The 20719-nt window shown below is 37.7% G+C and overlaps 1 protein-coding gene across 8 annotated transcripts in view; it reads left to right on the top strand.

Annotated features, from left to right (window-relative positions):
• Window positions 1-20719, top strand: part of AKAP7 (A-kinase anchoring protein 7) — a 156438-nt gene that overhangs the window by 115887 nt on the left and 19832 nt on the right. The window contains exons 1-2 of one of the 8 annotated variants that reach the window (XM_012458314.2): window positions 6450-6891; window positions 9359-9427. The exons of 5 other annotated variants lie outside the window; for them this stretch is intronic. In XM_012458314.2, the coding sequence (XP_012313737.1) occupies window positions 6843-6891; window positions 9359-9427 (118 nt within the window). In that variant the 5' untranslated portion in view covers window positions 6450-6842. Of the gene's footprint in view, window positions 1-6449; window positions 6892-9358; window positions 9428-20719 lie in introns of those variants that run through there. 2 more of the 8 variants (XM_012458315.2, XM_064360683.1) reach the window with 2 other exon arrangements.

Below are 20719 nucleotides of genomic sequence, written 5' to 3'. Positions count from 1 at the left end.
GATTGAGAGCATTCCACATAAGGAATAATTAGGACCTCTGAAAAACCTCCAATGCCTTAGAAATTGTAGAACCAAATTTTCTGTTGTTTACATTGTTAAACTACAAGTAAAATCTTCTCATTGGGTCCTGCTGGTGTTTCTGAAATATGTTTCTTTTCTTCTTGTGAAGGATGTTGGTTTCGCCTCTGAAAGGTCTAGGGCATTAAAAGATCAAAAGCACTTGACTAAGAAAGCAGCCATGTCTGATAATACAAATACTGGTCAGTAGATTAAGTATATTCTTTGCTTTTCCTTTTTATTTTTTCAAATAAGGTTTTAACATCCAAACATTTAACTTATTTTTGAGGAAGTAACTCATATCAGTTTTTGTGATTTCATTAACGCTTGAAAAAAGGTCAGACTGTAAAAAGCAGAGCTGAACAGTGTCTGTTTAGAATAAATGACTGTTACTGGCCTTAGTTCTCTTGTTATTGCTTTGGGTTAATAAAACTGTCCAATATGATTTGCCACAATGGGAATGCTGTGCTCCTTCCAGCTCCCATAGAGCCATGACTTCAAATGAGGGGCTCGTACCCTTCTTGGGCTCTGGCTTTCTCACCTACTGTGGCTGCACTCCTTGACACAAGAGTTAACTTTACCACAAGAGCTTATGTGACGGTCATGTAAGCTCATAGCATGTGTTCAATAAACAGTGGCTGGAATCATACTGATAACAGAGTATGCTGTAAATGTGAGGTGTCCAGATATGTGCTGGGACTTGTCAGCCCTTCTTTCAGGCTCTTACCTCTAGTGTTCTACTGCTGTCTGTCCTCCAAGCAGGGAGATAAAGTTTCCTCACTAACTTACTTCTCAATTAAGGAAAAGGCTTTGACTATACATGCCGTTAAATGTTGGGCCACACACATAGAAAATAACTGACTGAATAGTAACCATGGAGTAGGCATTTGAAAATTGGCACTCAGCAGAAATGCATCAGCAGAGATTTTGGAATGACTCTTGTAGATTGGTAAAGAATAAGGACTTCTTTTGTAGCTCTAGGTATCTACTTGTTTCTTCCCGTTTTCTAAATGCACATATGCTGTATATAGTACGTTATGCTTTTCTCTCTTCTGTTTTATAGAAAAAAATTCTTTCTAATTGCTGTACATATAAAATTGTATAGCATATGGCAGTTTTATATACAAATACCTAAAACTTTAAGTTTTAGAGAAAAACAAAAGCACTGCAAAGAGAAGTAAAAAGTCTGTTGAAAATATGACCAAAGTAGGAATTATGGTTTTAAAAAAAGATTCTTGGCTTCCAAATTTCACAGTTAGACCTAATTCTTTTTGCAGGTAATTAAGAACAGGACTTAACCAGTGAGATTTATAGATAATATCTAAAGTTTTTTTCAGTTGTGTTTTAATGATGTTGTTTCAGAATCTTTCTGTTTGGTTACAAAATACCTACGAAGATACAGCAGTGGCTAAATGATAAAGGAGCATCTTTTGGGTCTGGGCGATAGATGTATGCCTATTGTGGATTGATTATTGAGAGTTGCATTCTTTTTTTTTTTTTTTTTGAGATAAGAGTCTTGCACTGTCGCTAGGGCTGGAGCGCAGTGGTGCGATCTCAACTCACTGCAACCTCTGCCTCCCACGTTCAAGCAGTTCTCCTGCCTCAGCCTCCTGAGCAGCTGGGATTACAGGTGCCTGCCATCCCACCCGGCTAATTTTTTTGTATTTCTAGCAGAGACAGGGTTTCACTACAAGAACACAGAGAAACAAAATATAATATTGAGTGTGTCCATCCAATCTCCTTCAGGCCCAGAATAATTGTTTGTCTTTTTGGTACCCAGTGGCAACATAAAAATTGGAATATATTCCAAAACATTCCAATTTCCATGAGTTATGTTTCCACAAATTGTCAAGCACTTCTTGAACTTACATACATTTTCATGGTAACTGTGACATTTCTTGGCATAACAGTTTCTGTAAGTGGTCTACCTGCTGTGTAATGAAATCTTCCTAAATTGTCTCTTTTGTACATAAAGGTATGTCTTGTCTCCTAAGGCTTGGTTCCAAAATTTGGAAGGATAAAGTGGTTTTTCTCTTTCTTTACACTTCGTGATTTAATGTCCTCTTTTCTCTCCTCTCTTTTGAATAAAAGACATATACTGTTTTTTTTTCTTTTTCTTGTGTCTCTACAAATTGTCAGACTCCAATTTCCTTTAATTAATGAGTTGGAAGCCTCAGAAGAATTGGTAATTTGTACAGTTTTGGTAAGAATTGGTAATTTGTATAGTTTTGTAGAGTTAGACTCTTAACAGCGAGGATTGATTTTTATTTTAACTCAGACTTTTCCATGAGGTTTCTCAGAAATCATATATATATATACACACACACACATATATATATATATACACACACACACACACATATATATATATATATCTGTTCATATAGGTAGAAAAAGATACTAACCAACAGAGAATAGAGCTTTTGGTCATAATTAAGAATTACCTTTTTCCATTAGAGGCAGTAATCAGAGCTGACAGTTCAAAGTACATAGACAAGAGGCAGCTGCCAACCACCTCATACTTTTTAGTTTCATTCCTGCCATTTTAAACAATTATAATAAAAAACCTAAATTATGATAGCAGGTATAGGCATCTGTCCCATGATTTGTCGGTAGCCAAGCCTGGGAGAAAAGAAAGCATGAAAACGTTTTAAGTTTGTGAACATAGTATCATATCAGATATTTTTCCTCTTCAAGGTTAACCTTCTTTTTTAAATTTTGTAGAAGACCTCCACATACTACTGAGAAGAGTGTGTTAATTCCCTAATAAAAGGTCATGAATATTGTCAGGGATTATATTTGTGCATGGACCAAGTTGCTGTTTTTCCTGGAAGATGAATGCATTCAGGGACCATTCTGCTATTTCTGTGCTCTCAATTGAGTCGTTTTTCCAAGATATGGCAGGCTCCAGCCCTGAAAAGGGTCTGTCTTTAGGTCCTTTGTTTTAAAATAGGATTATATTACTCTAGCACCATTGATAAAGGGATTTTCTGGCAAAACATGAATAATCAAGGCAAGAATTTGAACATACTACCATAGAGCATGGTTAAATAACATTTTTCTGCACAATATTTTGAAATTGTGGTATGCTGTTTCGTAAATTGTATAGCGGAGTCTACACACAAATTGTGTTTAATAATACAGAACTCTGGGCCAGGAGTGGTGGCTCATGCCTGTAATCCCAGAACTTTGGGATGCCGAGGCAGGCGGATCACAAGGTCAGGAGTTCAAGACCAGCCTGGCCAATATAGTGAAACCCCATCTCTACTAAAAATACAATATTAGCTGGGCATGGTGACCGGTGCCTGTAATCCCAGCTACTTGAGAGGCTGAGACAGAAGAATTGCTTGAACCTGGGAGACAGAGGTTGCAGTGAGCTGAGATTGTGCCATTGCACTCTATCCTGGGTGACAGAGCAAGACTCCATCTCTGAAAAAATAAAATAAAATAATAATAATACAGAAATCTGAATCAGATGCTTAGGGTTTGTTGAGCCATACAGATTGAGTTCAGACCCCCTTATTGCCATATACTCTCCAAAAGATTTCACCCACGTTACTTTTCTGAGCTTACATTTTTCACCTGTAAAATGGGGATAGTAATACCACTATCCTCATAGAACTGTCTTAGGGATTAAATGAAAGAGTAAACTGTAAAAACACTTAGCAAGTGCCTGGTGTTATGTGTCCAGTAAATGTTAGGTTTTAAAATTCGTGTGTTGAATTTCTCCATTGTTTTCTATCTTTTATTATGGTTAATTCACTTAATGCTTATGAAAAAGCTTGTAACATTCTCTAGCTCCCCTTCATTCATGCAGAATATCTTGATAAATACTGTTAGTTAACGATATATTGTATATTTTATTTTTTTTTATAAAGACAAGGTCTCACTCAGTCACTCCTTCACTCAGGCTGGAGTATAGTGATATGTGTGATCATAGCTCACTATAACCTTAAACTCCTGGGCTCAAGCAGTCCTCTGCCTCAGCCTCCTGAGTAGCTAGGACTAAGGCATGTGCCATTATGACTGGCTAATCTTTAAAAATTTTCTGTAGAAACGGGAACTCACTGCGTTACCCAGGCTGCTCTCACACTCCTGGCCTCAAGTGATCCTCTCACCTCGGCCTCCAAAGTGCTGGCATTATAGGCGTGAGCCATGGCGCCTGTCCCTATTCTTAACTGCACATTTTCAGAAGCAGTGCTAACAGGGAATCATTAATAATGAAGTTAAATTGGCAGGATTTATTGCACAAACATTATTCTTCTGGGCTCTGAGTTTGAGTGGAGGGCCTTTTTGTTTGGAGGCCAGATATATAAACATTAACTCAAGATGGCAGCTGGTAGGGCATAAAATTGAAAGTGGAGGAGGCAAGATTGCCACCTGGTGCTAGAAAGATTGAGGCAGATATAATTCAGCCATCAAACAATCTGTTCTCTTCTTGTCCTCCCCCTCAATATTTGGCAACACAAATTCAAAGCTTTATAATGAACTTACCTGATTTACAGATAAAGATATCAAAACTCTGACAAGGAGGCACAAGTTTCATAACTAATACCTGACATCTGGGATTCAAACCCATGGTTTCCTGACTCCAAAGGTTTTATCACTATACTGATGCTGGTGCTTGGGAAATGCCAGGAGTTACTAGTTTTCCTCAATGAAGAACATTCCCTGCAAATACATCTTCCTTGAACGCAGAAAGTAATGTTCAGGATAATTGTTCACTGGTTGTTAGGCTGTTTCCTTTATTTTGATCACAAAATCATATAATGCTAGTACTGTAAAGGATCCTAATATTCCTACTGCCTTATTTTTGGATGAAGCAACTGAGGCCCAGAGAGAACCAAGGGCTTGTCTGGTGTTTCCTAGTTGGCTCATGGCAGTATTAAGGCTGGGAAGAACCTTGTTCTGTGTCATGTCTGCAGTGTTCAAAATCTGCTCTGCATTCTGTTATCACTTTTAGGGTTCCAGGCCATTTATTTCCTTTCTAGTCTTAATAAGGTTTATATTATTATTATAGCTTTTTGGACTATTTTACATTTATATACAAAATCATTTTATATTTTAAAACATATACCTTTATTCACTCGTGTTGGTGAATTGGGGGCAATAATGGAAGAGTTTAAAGTTGCTGTTTATTCACAAGTCACTAAGCTGTGAAGAAACACAACTGGTTATAAAAGTGAAATTTTACTGAAAATTGTAATGTTCATTGTGTGATACAATGGAGTGTCCTCTTTAAATCAAGGTAAAGTAAGCATATTTACATTTTAAATGCTCTGAAAAAGTGAAAGCAATTTAAGGACATGTAATTCTCTAAACATTAATTTTAATTATGTGGATAGACCTGCCAGTTTAATCAGTCAGATCTTTGCTTTTTATTCCACAGATCTTCACAGTATTTCTAATTGGAAATCAAAGTGCATATTAATGTACCTGTGACATATAGAAACAACGTTTCTTGATACACTCCCAAATACTCTTTGATATTTGCATCAAAATTATCAAAATTCTTTCTTTCTGAAAAAAAGCATTGAAAACAGATACTAGAGTTTGTCAACATCTTCACTGGGCTTTTTTTTTTTTTTTTTTTTTTAATGCGACAAAAGAATTTGTAAAGTTGACGATTTTTGTTCCTTTCTGCTATGTGCTTTTGTTGTTTGGATGAGTATGAAAGAAGGCGGACTATGTTCAGAACCACTCGGGGTGTTCCTCTCCTTCTAATCCATGGGAAATAGGTGTGTCTAGCTAGTAAAAGAGGAGTAAGAAAGAAGTGCAGTGGAATTTCTGGCACTATGAACAATTTTTCATTCCTAGGGTGTCATAAACTAAGGCTATTCCCTCTATAAGATAACAGATTTTGAAAAATTACATGAAACCTGTTATTTCATGTAATAAAGTTGAAAATACAGCCTGTCTGAAAATTAGTTGTTTTGCTGCCCCTGAATTTGCTCAATCACTTTGTGGCTTCATTTAGAAAGATGCCCTAATCTTTTATCTTTTTGTCAGTGATGCATCTGTATTTAGGTGATTTTCTAGGCTGTTGACATATTTGATGCTATAATTTCAAAATTCATAGTATTGATTACTGCTTTAGTTGGGGAATAAGACAGTATCTCAGAAAGCAGGAATTTAAAGATATGCTGTACCCTACAGATAACAGTCGATAGCCTCTTTCCCCACACTTAGCCTGTCATTTCTGTTGTTCATCTAGTTTGCTAGGTAGTTAACGGTACTTCATACAAGTTGTGGTTCCAGTTCTGCTCTTTTGGGTTTTCTATTCATAAACAACAATCTCCTGGGGATAAAAGAAGGCTCTTCCTCTTTAAGTAGCAGACAGAAAATACAGTTTTTTTTTTTCGGGTTTGAATTTTCATGTGTAATTACTGCAGTTGTCTGTAGGAGAAAGGACTCATCGTGGTTTTTCTCAGCTACCTTTCTTAAAGACATATGCAGATCACCAGACAGCGCACATGGCACTGACCTACTGCGGGGGACTCACAGTTTTGTGAGACTTAGGGAGCGTATCGCCACTTCCGTCACTGAATGCCAGTCCCAGAGCAGTTGCATTAGGCTGGACGACTGGAGGTGGAGCCTTTTTTGCTCACGGCAGCAAGTTCCCTTCTCTTTCTCTCCCCCGGCGGCGGTGCATTGGCTCTTCACGCTGCCTGTGCTGCTCCGTGGAGTGAAAAAGGCAGGGTGTGCTCGCAGACTGTGCTACAAACTGCAGTTTCTATTTGGGGTGCTCACAGAGAACACCAGGCAAGACAGACAGGACCAGTGCCATGGGCCAGCTTTGCTGCTTTCCTTTCTCAAGAGATGAAGGAAAAATCAGTAAGTGGGATTTGTACTGTGCAGAATCCTAAGTGCTTGACTATTTTGTGCGGTTGTCTTCTAGGGGTAGTTTTGCTTTTTTTAGTAGGAAAGATAGCAGACTAATCAGCTGTGATTTTTAATATGCAATTGTTAAAGGTACTGGTAGGAGTGTAGTTACAAATTAACTATAAAAGTACAGTAACTCAGTAGGTGAGCTATATTAAAAATACTAAATATTGAAATGTCACTTGTGATTCTCCTCTGTTGGTACTCTCCCAGCTCATTTTTATCACACTGCATTAGAGTCAGTTTAGGTTTGAGTTTCTTTAAATCACTGCATTCAATTTGATATACTGTACAAGCCAGACTTCATTTTTCTTATCTGAAACTGGCATATTTTCTGAGCAATGCTCAACAGTAACAGATAGAGAGGCAAAGCTGGTTCTAAAATGACACGTATTAGACACTTACAGATATTTTCATGTGTCCCTTGCTTTGTTCTTCCTGGAAGGGATTCAAGTGTGCCTATGAGACCACTCTAAACAAGTGATGCCGCTTTGCTTCTAGCAGAAACCTCATGGAATATGCCTAAATGAATGTTGAATTCCACAGCTGCTTATGCCCAGAAAAGAGAACTTAAAGTGGTGCCATTTGCATTGAATTTTGTTCCTCACTGGCTTATGTGTATTCACTTACATTTTAGCTTTGTTAAATGGATTACTGGCATTTTAATTAGTATGCTGAATAGAGTTTGCCTTACCCTAGTTGCCCCGAAATAGGGAATTTTTACTTCCTTTTCAATGTAATGTTTCCAGTCATACTTGCTAAATTTGCAGCCACATTGCTGTCACATCAGTGCTTGATTCTAATTTAAATAGGTCCATGGAATTTCATAATATCTGGTTCAGATACTCAGAGATCCACATCTGGTTTATATTTCCTGTTGCTTGTTCTTCAGAAACTAGCCAGGGACTCTTTAAAAAAATAATACATATGCTATACCTGTTCACTTGGGAAATAAGACAGTTTTTACAGTAACTCTTTTGGGAATGCTTTGGAATAAATGCCAAAGTCTCCTAACATTGGAAAGTGTGGAACATTTGATTGTTAACAAGGAGCTAATAAACTGTGCTCTAAATTTTACTTGTGAAATGATACCATACAGTGTGTGACAGTCCCGCTCTTACAACTTGAGATGACCTTACAACAAAATCATTCACTTTCTAACAAAGAGCATTGCATTCATTTGGCAGCCCAAGACTTTTCAGGTTATTTGTCAGAATGATTTATTTGTAGTTCCTGAAGATTTTGGTTGGTTGATCTTTTTCTCAGGGAATGCTCCTCTCTGGAAATCCTCGGCAAGATGCAGGGATAGTGAATTCTTTCCCCACCCTCTTCGCTTTCTATTCCACTGCTCAGGGTTTTCCTTGGAGTGCCTGCTCTCCTGTTTTATTTCTCTTCTTCCCCTGTCTGTAAGCATCTTTTGGCTCCATCTGAAGAAGTCAAGTTTCAACTCCAGAAGGAATTTGTTCTTTTCTGTCTTTCTTATCAGGGACTGTTGGAGAACAGTCTTCTGGTTTACATCGGTGCTTCCTAATATTGATGGGCAGGAAGTAATATGTACTGCTTTTTGGATTTATTGTCTCAAATTCCAAACTTTAAGAAAAAAATGAAGGTAGAACATCGTATCTGAAGTGAAGCCCGAGTCTGGACGTGCAAATTCTGGTTAAAAGAAATGCATTTGCACCCCCGCCCCCATTCACTCCTGATGGCCCTCTGGTCTTCTCCATTTTCTCCCCATCATTCTTTCTTCTGTCTGATTTTGTGGTTACTTCACTGTTTTTTCTCCTCCTAATCTGCTTCATACTCCATTCACACATCCCATGCACACACATATGCACATTGTAGAGCTATTTCCTGATGCAGTGTTTAATTTCTCTGCTATAGGATGGTCTAAAGAGAGGCTTCTGTGCCAGGCACTGCTGTCCTTCTGGTAATGTGTGCCTAACAGTACTTATAAAGGGGACATTTAAAAAGTGGCAGAGAATTTATTGCTCAGCATGCCTCAAAGAACATATACATTAGCACAGACTGTGGGTATCCAGTCTGTAAGTTGTGCTGATAATGTGAAAGAATCTATAATAGACATTTGGGAGGGTCCAGCATTTTTCTGATTTTGCTGCTGGATTGTACAGTTACCTCCTGGGTCTTATGTATTTTTTGTGTCATCACCTAACAGCCTTGTTAGCCTACACTGAAGAATGTACTATCTGCTAAATACTACTAAAAGCAGAGCATCTGGGAATGCTTTGAAATAAATGCATCTACTAAAACCAGAGCACAGAAATGTGAATGCCCACTCCTTCTAATTCTGTAACAGGCGGTGGCTCTAGAATGTTCCTCCTTGAAGGTAGCCCAAATTATGCAGAATTTGATGAGTTTTTGGTGAAGGTTTAAATTTGTGGGTGTTATTCTCAAAACACAGGTGAGTTGGAAAGCTCGTCCTCTGCAGTCCTACAGAGATACAGCAAGGATATTCCCAGTTGGCCAAGTGGTAAGAGTCAAGTGACCCCTTCCCTCTCCTGCTGCTGTTTTATCCTGCTTCTGCCCTTTGGTGGTGGTGGTAGATAGAAATAATTCTAATTTAATTGATTTATTAGTGCTACTATTTTAGTCTATTGATAGTAAACAATGATTTTTTAAAATCAACTAGTCATGCGGAAGCCTAAGCTGTAGAGAGTTGACTATATGCATAGCCAGAAATATTTTAATGCAATTTTGATTGATATAAAACAAATGTACATATTTTTGGGGCACATGTGATATTTTGATACATTTCTACAATATGTAAGGATCAAATCAGGGTAATTAAGATATCCATCACCTCAAACATTTATCATTTCCCTGTGGCGGGAATATTTCAACTCTTCTAGCTATTTTGGAATGTACAATAAATTGTTTTTAACTATAGTCACCTTACTGTGCTGTCAAATGTTAGTACCAATTCCTTCTATCTAACTGTGTTTGTACATATTGGCTTCTCATCATCTCCCTCCCTGACAACTTCCCAGCCTCTAGTAACCATACTCTATCTCCATGAGATCCATTTTTTTTTTAAGCTCCAACATAGTGAGAACATACAACATTTGTCTTTCTGTGCCTGGCTTATTTTACTTCCTATAATGACCTACATTTCCATCCATGTAGCTGAAAATGACAGATTTTATTCTTTTTTATGGCTGAATTGTATTCCATAATATACAACATTTTCATTATCCATTCATCCGTTGATGGACAATTAGGTTGATTCCATATTGGGCTCTTGTGAATAATGCTGCAGTGAATGTCAGGGTGCAGGTATCCCTTCAATAACACTGATTTCCTTTTCTGTGGATAGGTACTCAGTAGTGGGATTGCTAGAAATTTTGCCAATAGGCTGAATAGTCAAAAACAACAGAGCTTGTCATCGTTTATTTATTAATTAGTGCAGCACAAAACAGCTTTTTGTTTAAATCTTGGAAGTTAAATATTTTTCCAAACTGTACACTTTTTTTGTCACCACAGCAAGTAGAATACACTGTCAATAAATTCATGTTTCTTGGAAGATTAGGCTCTTTCTATTGCTATACAGGAATATTCTTAACTTTAAAAATTACTGTATGTATTATAGGATTAACAAATACTATAGTTTCCAATGTAGTTTTTGCTGACTACTTATATACAACTTGATTTATTTGAATTACCTAATTTCTCATATTGAGCTGCCTGAAAGGAATGTCCACCATGAACAGAAATGCCATTGCAGATAACCCACAGTGGTGCCTCTGCATATTGGCTTACTATCTCATTAAGCAAAACTCAAAAGAAAACTTAATAACTATATTAACTTCTGTAACTAATTAGAAAACGTTCCATTTTCTCTTTTCCTGTTGCAAATTTTCCCATTTTGAAGTACATTGCTTTTATATAGAATTGAGTAGATGAATGACTAAAGATGAACTGACCTACCTCATCAGTTAGTCAGTCTGTTGTCACTGGAAATATTCAAGGATAGGTTGAGGATGTCATAATGCCATCACCTTAGAGGGGTGTTGTAAAGGGAGAATGGACTTGATAATGAATGAATACATTGACAACTCAGTTTCTTTCTAGCCCTGATTTTCTGTGATGGCTAAAAATAAAATATTAGAGTAAGTTTGTGTTTTAACAAGACACATTTTAATTTTATACATGAAATATGTGTCATTATAGTCTTTTTGTGTGGGATGAATTACTGGGACCATTTATAGTACTCATTTTATAAATATGAGTCAAATGTTGAGATAATTTCTGATGGTATTATATTAATTCATAAGTTGAGCTATGCAGTGAATAATATCTGGTGAATACATATATATATATATATATGTAACTGTAATTACCGTAAAGGTGATCAAATTTTACTCAAGGAAATCTATATTTAGATTTTCCAATTGTCTAGAAGGCTTCCTAGAAATCCTATAGCCTTATACTTTGCTCTTCTCATTTGCACCTAAGATATGCTGACTTCATGGTTACATTTCTTATGTCTGCACTATCTTATCACATGGATTTCAAATACCCCATATTCAGTGTATGTGTCATATATCTCTCTTAGTAGCACCAGATCCTAACATAGTGTCTTACCCAGAGGAGGCATGTTCTAAATGCTTGTCAATGAAGGGAATGTTACATATTTCTTATTGTGAATGTGAGAGAGCTTCAGTGTCAATCAGCCTATCAAAGGCTAGAATATGGAATAACTCTGATTAATGTTGGAACCTGGAAGAGCTTTGGTTACTGAACATACTAGAGAAACATTTTAACAGGCTCACACTTAGTCTTTACATCCTGGGCCCCAGGGAATGTGGATAGGGAACCCCCCATCAGGGGACAGTGACACTTTATTTTTCTTCTTTGCCAGTAAAAATGTGTTTGCTCACAGAGAACACAGCATAATTCCAGTTCTGCTACTGCCTATTGAAAACATACGGCCCATTGCGTGGCATGCAGTTCTTATTGTAGACAGAGCACAGGCCTGGGAGGACAGAGAACTGGGTGAGAAACCTCGCTCTGCTCTTACATCATGTTGGACTATGAGCAAGATGCTAACATCTCAGGGCTTCAGTTCCTCAGATTTAAGAAGTGGGGGATTGAACTACTCTTGTTTTAAAAGTTTGTTTATTTTTTTCCCAATTGCCCCTTAGAGCTAAGAGTCTAAGGAATAAAAGAATGAATGATACAGATGTGATGCAATTCTTTTTCTTCCTTCTCCTCCAAATCTTCCTCTTTTACTTCCCTTCTTTCTCTTTCTCCTGTTCTTAATTTAATGTTTACTGTGTGCCAAGTACTATGTTAGGATTATGTTCAAGACTGTTTATTAAATGCAACTTTTAGAAGAAAATAGATGCTCCCCTGTCTCATTTAAGAGGGTAAGTTGCTGAAAGCCAGAAGTGTTGGATATTTCTCAGTTATAGCCCTCCGGGGTGCCATGGGGCCGAGAGCTGGTAGAAGCCTGGGATCCCAGGCAGCTCGGTATCTGCTGCCCACTTTCTGAAGCAGTGAAGTCAGAGGTGTTGTGTGTAACCTGAGACTACATTTTGCATAAGATTTCTGTGGGTAATATTGTGGTGGCAGCAGAAATGGTGTACAAGGTAAAACAAACAGTTAACCATAGTCACAAAAGATTAGATTTTCCCTTTATTAAATAAGGTATACTCAGAAGGCTTATGTTTCTAAAATCAAGTAAAGAACATTAGAGCAAATGCTAGTAGTTACTAGTCTTACCTTCCTGATTCCTTCTGTTAATTCATAGGCTATGTGGTAACTGTATTCCTTCTTGTTGATATTCTGACATTTTTAGAGTTTGCAGCGTTCTACCATCAAGTGCTGAATAATTTTCATTAGGAATAGCAAGGTTGTAGAATTGTCCCCAGCCCCCAGGAGAGCCACTGACTACCATGAGCTGTATCCAGAAGCCCTGTCCTTCAGCAGTGTGACGTGGTCTGTCCTGTGTCATCTTCATGGAGGGCCATGAAAGAAGTGGGACTCTGATATACAGAAAGATTTCTATCTGTTACTCCTTCCTGGAGTATTTTTTTTTTAAGAGATGGCCAGGCAGGTCTCAAACTCCTGGCCTCAAGCAATCCTCTTGCCTCAGCCTCCCTAAGTATTGGGATTATAAGTGTGAGCCACTGCACCCAGCCATGGATTTGCATTTTAATAAGACCAGATTATCTCAAGTGCTCTTGGAAAATATTTATAATGAAATAAAACGTAAAATAATAAGCAGTGGTGATGACTTAGTCCAAAATAATCTCTAGTGGCAGAGTTTCAGGCATTAAGTTAAGGCTAGTAAAACTCTTTCAGGACATCTGATAAATCACTTTCTGTAGATAATTGTCTTCTGTTTAATTTTGGCCACACTTAACATGTAGGTCCTTGAACTTCGATCCACAAACTTCTGATACCGATAGTAAAGAAACTCAAAAGAGCTTCGAAATTCTCAGTGTCTATATGGTAGAAAAATAGAGGCTTTGGAGATGAAATGGTTCAGTTTGTGCTTTTGGTTCTGACATTTACCATTTAACTTCTGTAAGTGTTTTTCTGTATCTTTGTCTTAAATAGTATCTACCTATTGTGAAAATTAAATAAGCTAATGCCTATAAAATTTCTGACACTGTGCTTGGCATATAAATTTCTCTGCAGCAAATAGTATGTTAATTGCATAGCCTCAGTCAGCTTAGAAGTCAGCTTGAACTTGAGCAACATGGCGAAACACTGCCTCTACAAAAAATTAGCTGGGTGTGATAATATGCACCTGTAGTTCCAACTATTCGGGAGGCTGAGATGGGAGGATTGCTTGAGCCCAGGAGTTCAAGGCTGCAGTGAGCCATGATTGTACCACTGCACTCTAGCCTGGGTGACAGAGTGAGACCTTGCCTCAAAAAAAAAAAAAAAGCTTGGCAGAACTATGCTTTTATTTCTACCTTATGCAGTAGGGATAAATAGGCACTTGGAATGTCAGACCTTGAATTGTTGAGTAGACTTGCAGCATTGATCTGCACAGCCTCGTTTTCTATGGGAAACTCTTTCCCCATCTTCTTGGGGTCCTGTCCATCATGAGGCCTTACTTCCTGCCCCAGGAGAGACATGTGGTCCCAGCAAAGTCAACTGTGATCTTCCTTAAGATTTGATAATCTGTCTTCTTTTTGGGTTGTGAGCAGAAAGGCTACCATCCTAAGATTACAGTACTTGGTACTATAGAGCAAGTGCAATGAGGAAGAGCCTTTTTGAGAATGGAGCCAGCACAGAGGAAAGTAAGCCTAGGGAAGGAGAGACAGTCCTGATGAGTGTTTGAGCCTCTGAGTTCAGCCATGCCTCAGACCTCCACTACGTGAAGCAGTGAATCCTCTCCTTTGCTTACACTTACTTGATTTAGGGGACACTCAGTGTGTATATAGGTAGAAATAAAACCATAGTCATGCCAAACTGATTTCTAAGGTGACTGTGGTTACACAATTAATATACTTTTTTGTTGCAGGGAAATTATATTTACTGAGTTTATTAGATGCCCAGTCTCAGTGTATATTCTGAAGCAAATATTAACAAACCTAGTGAAGAAGTGAGAGCTCTCTGACTTACTCTTCATGTTCCATTTTAGTTGCAGTGAAATTAGCCTTAAATCATAGCTGCTGTTACTTAAGGTTCATTTCAATTAAAATTGTTGAGCCCATCATTCAGCACACTCTGAGCCAGGTGTTCTGGTGGGTACAATGATGAGTACCACATGGTTCCTACTACTGGCTTCTTTCTTTAAAAAGTTACATGGCCTTGTAAAAAGAAATATGTGAGATCTCAAAAGTTTATTATGCCTTGAACATAAAACGCCAAGATAAAGGATCTTGATTGATGCTTTCAGTCTAACAAGCAAAGCCATGCCTCTTACGTGCCCGGGAAGTTCCATAGCTCAGACACTGAAATTGAGAGTTAATTGCTACCAAAATTGAAAATTACCTTAAGCTCCTATCACAGGCAGGATTTACAACTTGACATGAGCAAACAGTTCCTATAGCAAACATCTTAGCAAATAAAATCTTCTGTGACTGACATTTATAATGTCAGAGTTACTAGTTAACAGACCTTGAAACTGTTAAAATTAATCTTTCAGTTGCATAGTTAAGTTCTTGCCCTTAGCAAATAGTCACAGACAAAAGTGGAACTGTATGATGAAAGTATAAAGACCAAGTATATCTTTAACTTAAATTATAGGCTAAGTAGAACATAAATGCTGTTAATTTTGTTAAAGGCCAAGTCACAGATATTTGAGGCTTATAATTTTCTGCATTTAGACACTTTTTCCCAAAACTTACGGATTTAGTCAAGAACATTAATGAATCTATTACAGATATATATATATATATATATATATATACACACACACACACACATATATATATAGTGCCAGAGAGAAAGTGGTGTACAAACAAGATGCTTGGCTTTGGATTCAAAGGATTTCACATTCCCAAGGGAGACAGTGCTCACCCAGTTACCTAGTTTGTAATGCTGATGGGAGAGGGAAGAAGGAATCTTGTGGAAAGGGTGATTCACTCTTAATGCCCTGGCTCAGAGCCCCTCCCCGCCTCTCTTCTGACTCTGCGGTCAGATAGTTGTTGTTGGCATTTGTCATGTGAATTATATCAGGTTTTAGTTTGATGTCTCATATCTGACTGTTTAAGCAAAAATAAAATTCACACTTTCTAAGCATTTTAAATGTTCAGCTAAAGTTAGCTTTAAAATGCAGCCTTTTCAGGGTTTGATTGATAGCTGATAAACTGGCAAGCAGATGACTTGTTAATCTCAGACTTGCTATCTAGGGCTGTTGTAGTCAGACCTTGTTTAGAGTACTGGCCAGCTGGAGCGTGTGTCCTGAGGGAGGCCAGAATGGTGAGGGGCTTGGAAACCACGTCACAAGAGGAAGGCTGAAGGACTCAGCCTGCTTAGCTGGGAGGAGAGAAGGCAGAGAATTAGTTGTCTTAGAACATTTAGAGGGCTCTTTAATGTGGAAGCAAAAGAAGTTGTTTTATGTGGAAGCAAAAGAAGTTGTTTTATGTGGCTCTAGGGGAACAGAATTAGGACAGTGGGTGTTAGTTTAACACATTTTCTTTTGGTGGTCTTAGAAGCCAGTGGTAAAGATACATGAAACCCAGCAGTATTCTAATTAGGTTTGCAATAATTCTTGTTTTAAAGAATGAAAATACTGAAATGGGATAATAAAATAGAGATGTTATCATAGTCAAATTTTGCATTAATAATTCATAATAAATTCCCTGAGAGAAAATTTTTAAGGCAGAATTTTCAAACTATTTTAAGTCACCAAACAATTTAAATAGAAGACCAAATTTTTCTTAAATTTTATTTTGAGTTCCAGGTTACATGTGCAGGGTGTGCTGGTTTGTCACATAGGTAAAACGTGTGCCATGGTGGTTTGCTCCACCTGTCATCACTCAGGTATTAAGCCCTGCATACATTAGCTATTTATCCGGATGCTCTCTTGCCCGTCATCCCCACAACAGACCCTGGTGTGTGCTCTTCCCCTCCCTGTGTCCATGTGCTCTCATTGTTCAGCTCCCACTTATAAGTGAGAACATGTAGTGTCTGTCTGGTTTTTTCTGTTCCTGTGTTACTTTGCTGAGGATAGTGGCTTCCAGATTCATCCATGTCCCTGCAAAGGACATGATCTCATTCCTTTTTATGGCTGCACAGTATTCCATGGTGTATATGTACCACATTTTCTTTATCCAGTCTATCATTGATGGGCATTTGGGTTGATTCTATGTCATTGCTATTGTGAATATTGCTGTGGTGAATATCCATGTGCATGTATCTTTATAATAGAATGATGCATATTTCTTTGGGTATATACCTAGTAATGGGATTGCTGAGTCCAATGGTATTTCTGGTTCTGGGTCTTTGAGGAATCGCCATACTGTCTTCCACAATGGTTGAACAAATTTACATTCCCACCAACAGGGTGAAGATGTTCCTATTTCTCCACAGTCTCACCAGCATCTGCTGTTTCTTGACTTTTTGATAATCACCATTCTGACTGGTATGAGATGGTATCTCATTGTGGTTTTGATTTGCATTTCTCTAATGATCAGTGATGTTGAGCTTTTTTCCATATGTATGTTGGCTACACAAATGTCTTCTTTGAGAAGTGTCTGTTCATGTCTTTTGCCCACTTGTTAATGGGGTTGTTTTTTTCTTGTAAATTTGCTCAAGTTCTTTGTAGATTCTGGTATTAGACCTTTGTCAGATGGATAGATTGCAAAATTTTTCTCCCATTCTTTAGGTTGTCTGTTCACTATGATGATAGTTTCTTTTGCTGTGCAGAAGGTTTTTAGTTTAATTAGATCCCACTTGTTAATTTTTGCTTGGAACACCAAAATTTTAATGAAAAAATGTCTACCTTTTTATTTTCCTTAATTTATAGTCACTATTAAATGAATATTTTAAATTAATACCTTTAAGACCAACAAATATGCTTTAAGATAGAAGTATAACTTACAAGTTTGGGGTCAAATACATTGTTGTAACACTGAGGTACCACATAAAACACCAACTATTGAACTAATGGTGGTAACAGCTGGCAGTTGGTACCAATGAGTCCTAGAGAGTAATAAGCTAAGGTGTATTGTCTGTTGTGTTATTGTCTTTATAAATATATTTTTTATGAAACTATTTTGTCCAAATTTAGATTTATTTTAAATTAATTTTCTCTAAAATGAGTTTGGTAAATTTAGCATAAAAATGCATTGAGATGCTATTATATACCCAATACTGTCTGTATTTAACCTACTCAGCCTTCAATGTAAAATAAGATTTACATATTTTATAGAGCCTAAAAATATATAGTACAGCTGTTAAATTTGAATATTAAATTAAAAGACATTGTTTTATGGAGAATCAAGTTCATGAAATACACAGTTTTTCTAAAAACATAAAGCTCATAGCTGTTCCTTTGTACTCTTTGCTTCCATTGTTCATGTCTTAGTCCGCTGTAAATAAAACATTGTGAGGGCAAGTACAGAAATAGTTTGTATCATTTAGAATCCAGCCAAGAAAGTAGAAAGTACACCAGTTGTTTTAATAGAGAAATTTAATGTAGGGAGTTAAGCAACTTTTAGAGGAATAAAGGGTGGAAAGGCAATACTGAGGGGAAAGATAGTAACTTTTAGGCTGGGCTAACTTGTGGGAAGGACCTCCTTGTAGCTGAGACTCAGACCGTTGAGGAGAGGTTTCTTAGGAGGTGCCCCCGGAGTACAGAATAGGGACCCTCAAAGCCGGGCTTCTGGCTTTTGAGGAGGGGACACTGGCCAACTTTGCTCTTGTCTCTAAGGGAATGCAGTGAGGCCAATACCAGGAGTGAGCGAAAAGATGAAAACTAGAGCCAACTGCTATTGGAACCAGTTGTTGAAGCAACACTGATGAGAATAATGAACAAATGGCAAAGGGTAAGATCCTGTTCCCTTTGCACAGCTGCCCAGTTGCTCTTTGGCTCCCCCTCTTGGCAGAATTTAAGAGTGCTGAGTCCCACTCCTTTATCATAAACCTAAGTAAAGGGTGGGTTTGGAGTTGAGAGGCAGTGGTTTAATAACCAGCACATCATGGTTGGCTACATTTTAGCAATATATTTTCCACATTGTTCCAAAGTAAGCATTTTGTTTATGCCAATGTTCTTATTTCTTTGGGGCTAAAAACAGTAACTGTATTTTAAAATGTTGTATTTTTCATAATAAAATTCCATAATTTTTTACAAAGTATGTAAAGATATGATCACTTCAAAAGAAATAGTTTTTTTTTAAGAAATAGATACATTGCAGTAATTCAAGTTAGTTGTTAATAAGACATTTCCAAGGAAAATTCTCACCTAGATCAATTTTAAAAAGAACAAATCATTTAAAAACTAATATTTCAATAGTTTTGAACATTCTTTAAAAATAATTTCTTACCTTGTTCAATTTAACAAACTTAAAAAGAACAAATCATTTAAAAACTAATCTTTCAATAGTTTTGAACATTCTTTAAAAATAGTTTCTTCTAAGATTTTAACCACATGTTCTACAATCTTATAGTATTTTTATATTTTACTAAGTCAGTTCTCAATCCATCCATATTAATGATGTCCACTGTCAATCTATGATATAGGGAGAGGTTAGCAAATTAGGCTGGAGTGAAACCTGGAGCCAGGTGGAGGTTAGCATTTGAGAATAATAAGCTGTGTTCTCATGGCTTCAGGCTTAAAAAGAGCCAAAGGCTCAGGCGTCAGGACGCCAAAGCAGCGGCTGGAATATTGTAAAGTCTGAGGAATTCTTAGAAGGATCTGGGAACTAGTCAGCAGAAACAGAAAAGGGCAGTAGAGTCAAGTCAGTGAGAGGAGATGCCAGGAAGTGGCATTCATCAAGGCAAATCTGATCGAGTTTTTATTAGAAAGGAAAATTTAATGGCTCACCTATGCAAACAACACAAAATGGGTAGAGATCAGCCTTAAGACCAACTTACGACACCACCTCTCCATCTCTTCTTTCAGCTTCTTTCTCAGCCTCTCATGTTCCCTTGCTGGTAGGGCTCTGGCTTCCAGAAGCTTCTGTGTCCTCACTCTCTCCGGCTTCACTCAGTGACGGGGATATGACTTCCAGCATTTCTGGAGAACACTCTTACTGCTTGACATTCAAAGAGAATGAGTTTCCCTTGCCTTGTTCCCATATATGGAATCTGAGGAAAGGCACAGATTGTAAACTGCACAATCTGTGAGGCAGTATACACATCGAAGACATTGTAATTTATGTCTTATGGTGTAAAGTGTCTTTCTATATGAATGAAAGCAGCATGTTATGCAAATTTCCCAGAAGATGGAAATGAAGTGTCTTAAGGAAGGGTCACTTCTTAAAAGATCCACGCAGAGCATCATATGGACTTGCGGTAGCTTTGGATCATCAGCCCTACTGGAGCCAGAGAGAACATGGGAGGAGCAGTTCCAAAGGGACAGATGCAGTGGATACTTGTACAAGAGAAGGGTGGAGGGTAGGTGAGGAAGGGATTTGGGGCAGACCACTGTAAAGTGGATGTGGCCTGGAGCCCTGGGGTGGGGCAGCAATGGAATAGCCACTCTGATCCTAAGGTACTGTGGTGTGGACTTTGGGCTCTTGGCAACGAGAACATCCCTTTTCACTCTGAATTTTGGGAAGCTCGGAACCCAAAACTTGGCTATGGGGATTTGCACCTCCATAATCTGTAATTACCCCTGTTCTTTACTTGCTATTATGATTTATGTTTCCTTTGGGTCCTGATTTTTACTTAGAGTGTATCTTTGGCTGTATTTTTTATGCCGTCAATTCTATCCAATCTTTTGGGGATTTAACTCAAAAGGAATGACTGGATGGAAAGCAGCCCTGTGACTGAAAACATGTATTGATTGTACCAGGAGGGTGAGAGCAAAGCTGAGACCTTGGATGATTGCGACATTTACCACATGTGCTTAACACACGTTCTCAGGTAGATGTACTTGGAAAGTTGCGTGTAAACTGAACTTGATTCAGTTTGGTGCATCTAGAAACTTAAAACCATCTGTATCACACTATTTCTGCTGTGGTCTGCTTATATGTCTGCTGGAAGCCTTTTGCAAGCATAACTAGCAATAGTTCTTTTCTTTACCTATCATGGAATATCATTTGGTTGCGAAAGAATGTAAATGTTAGCTATGTAGAACAGTGCATAAAATTGTTCACAGTTATTTCAACATTGTTTCAAGAAATATGTTGTATAA

The sequence above is a fragment of the Aotus nancymaae genome, unplaced genomic scaffold (assembly GCF_030222135.1).
Source record: "Aotus nancymaae isolate 86718 unplaced genomic scaffold, 86718_ANA_hifiasm-v0.15.2.pri h1tg000040l, whole genome shotgun sequence".
In the NCBI taxonomy this organism is placed as follows: Eukaryota; Metazoa; Chordata; class Mammalia; order Primates; family Aotidae; genus Aotus; species Aotus nancymaae.
This window is presented reverse-complemented; position numbering and strand designations above follow the sequence as displayed.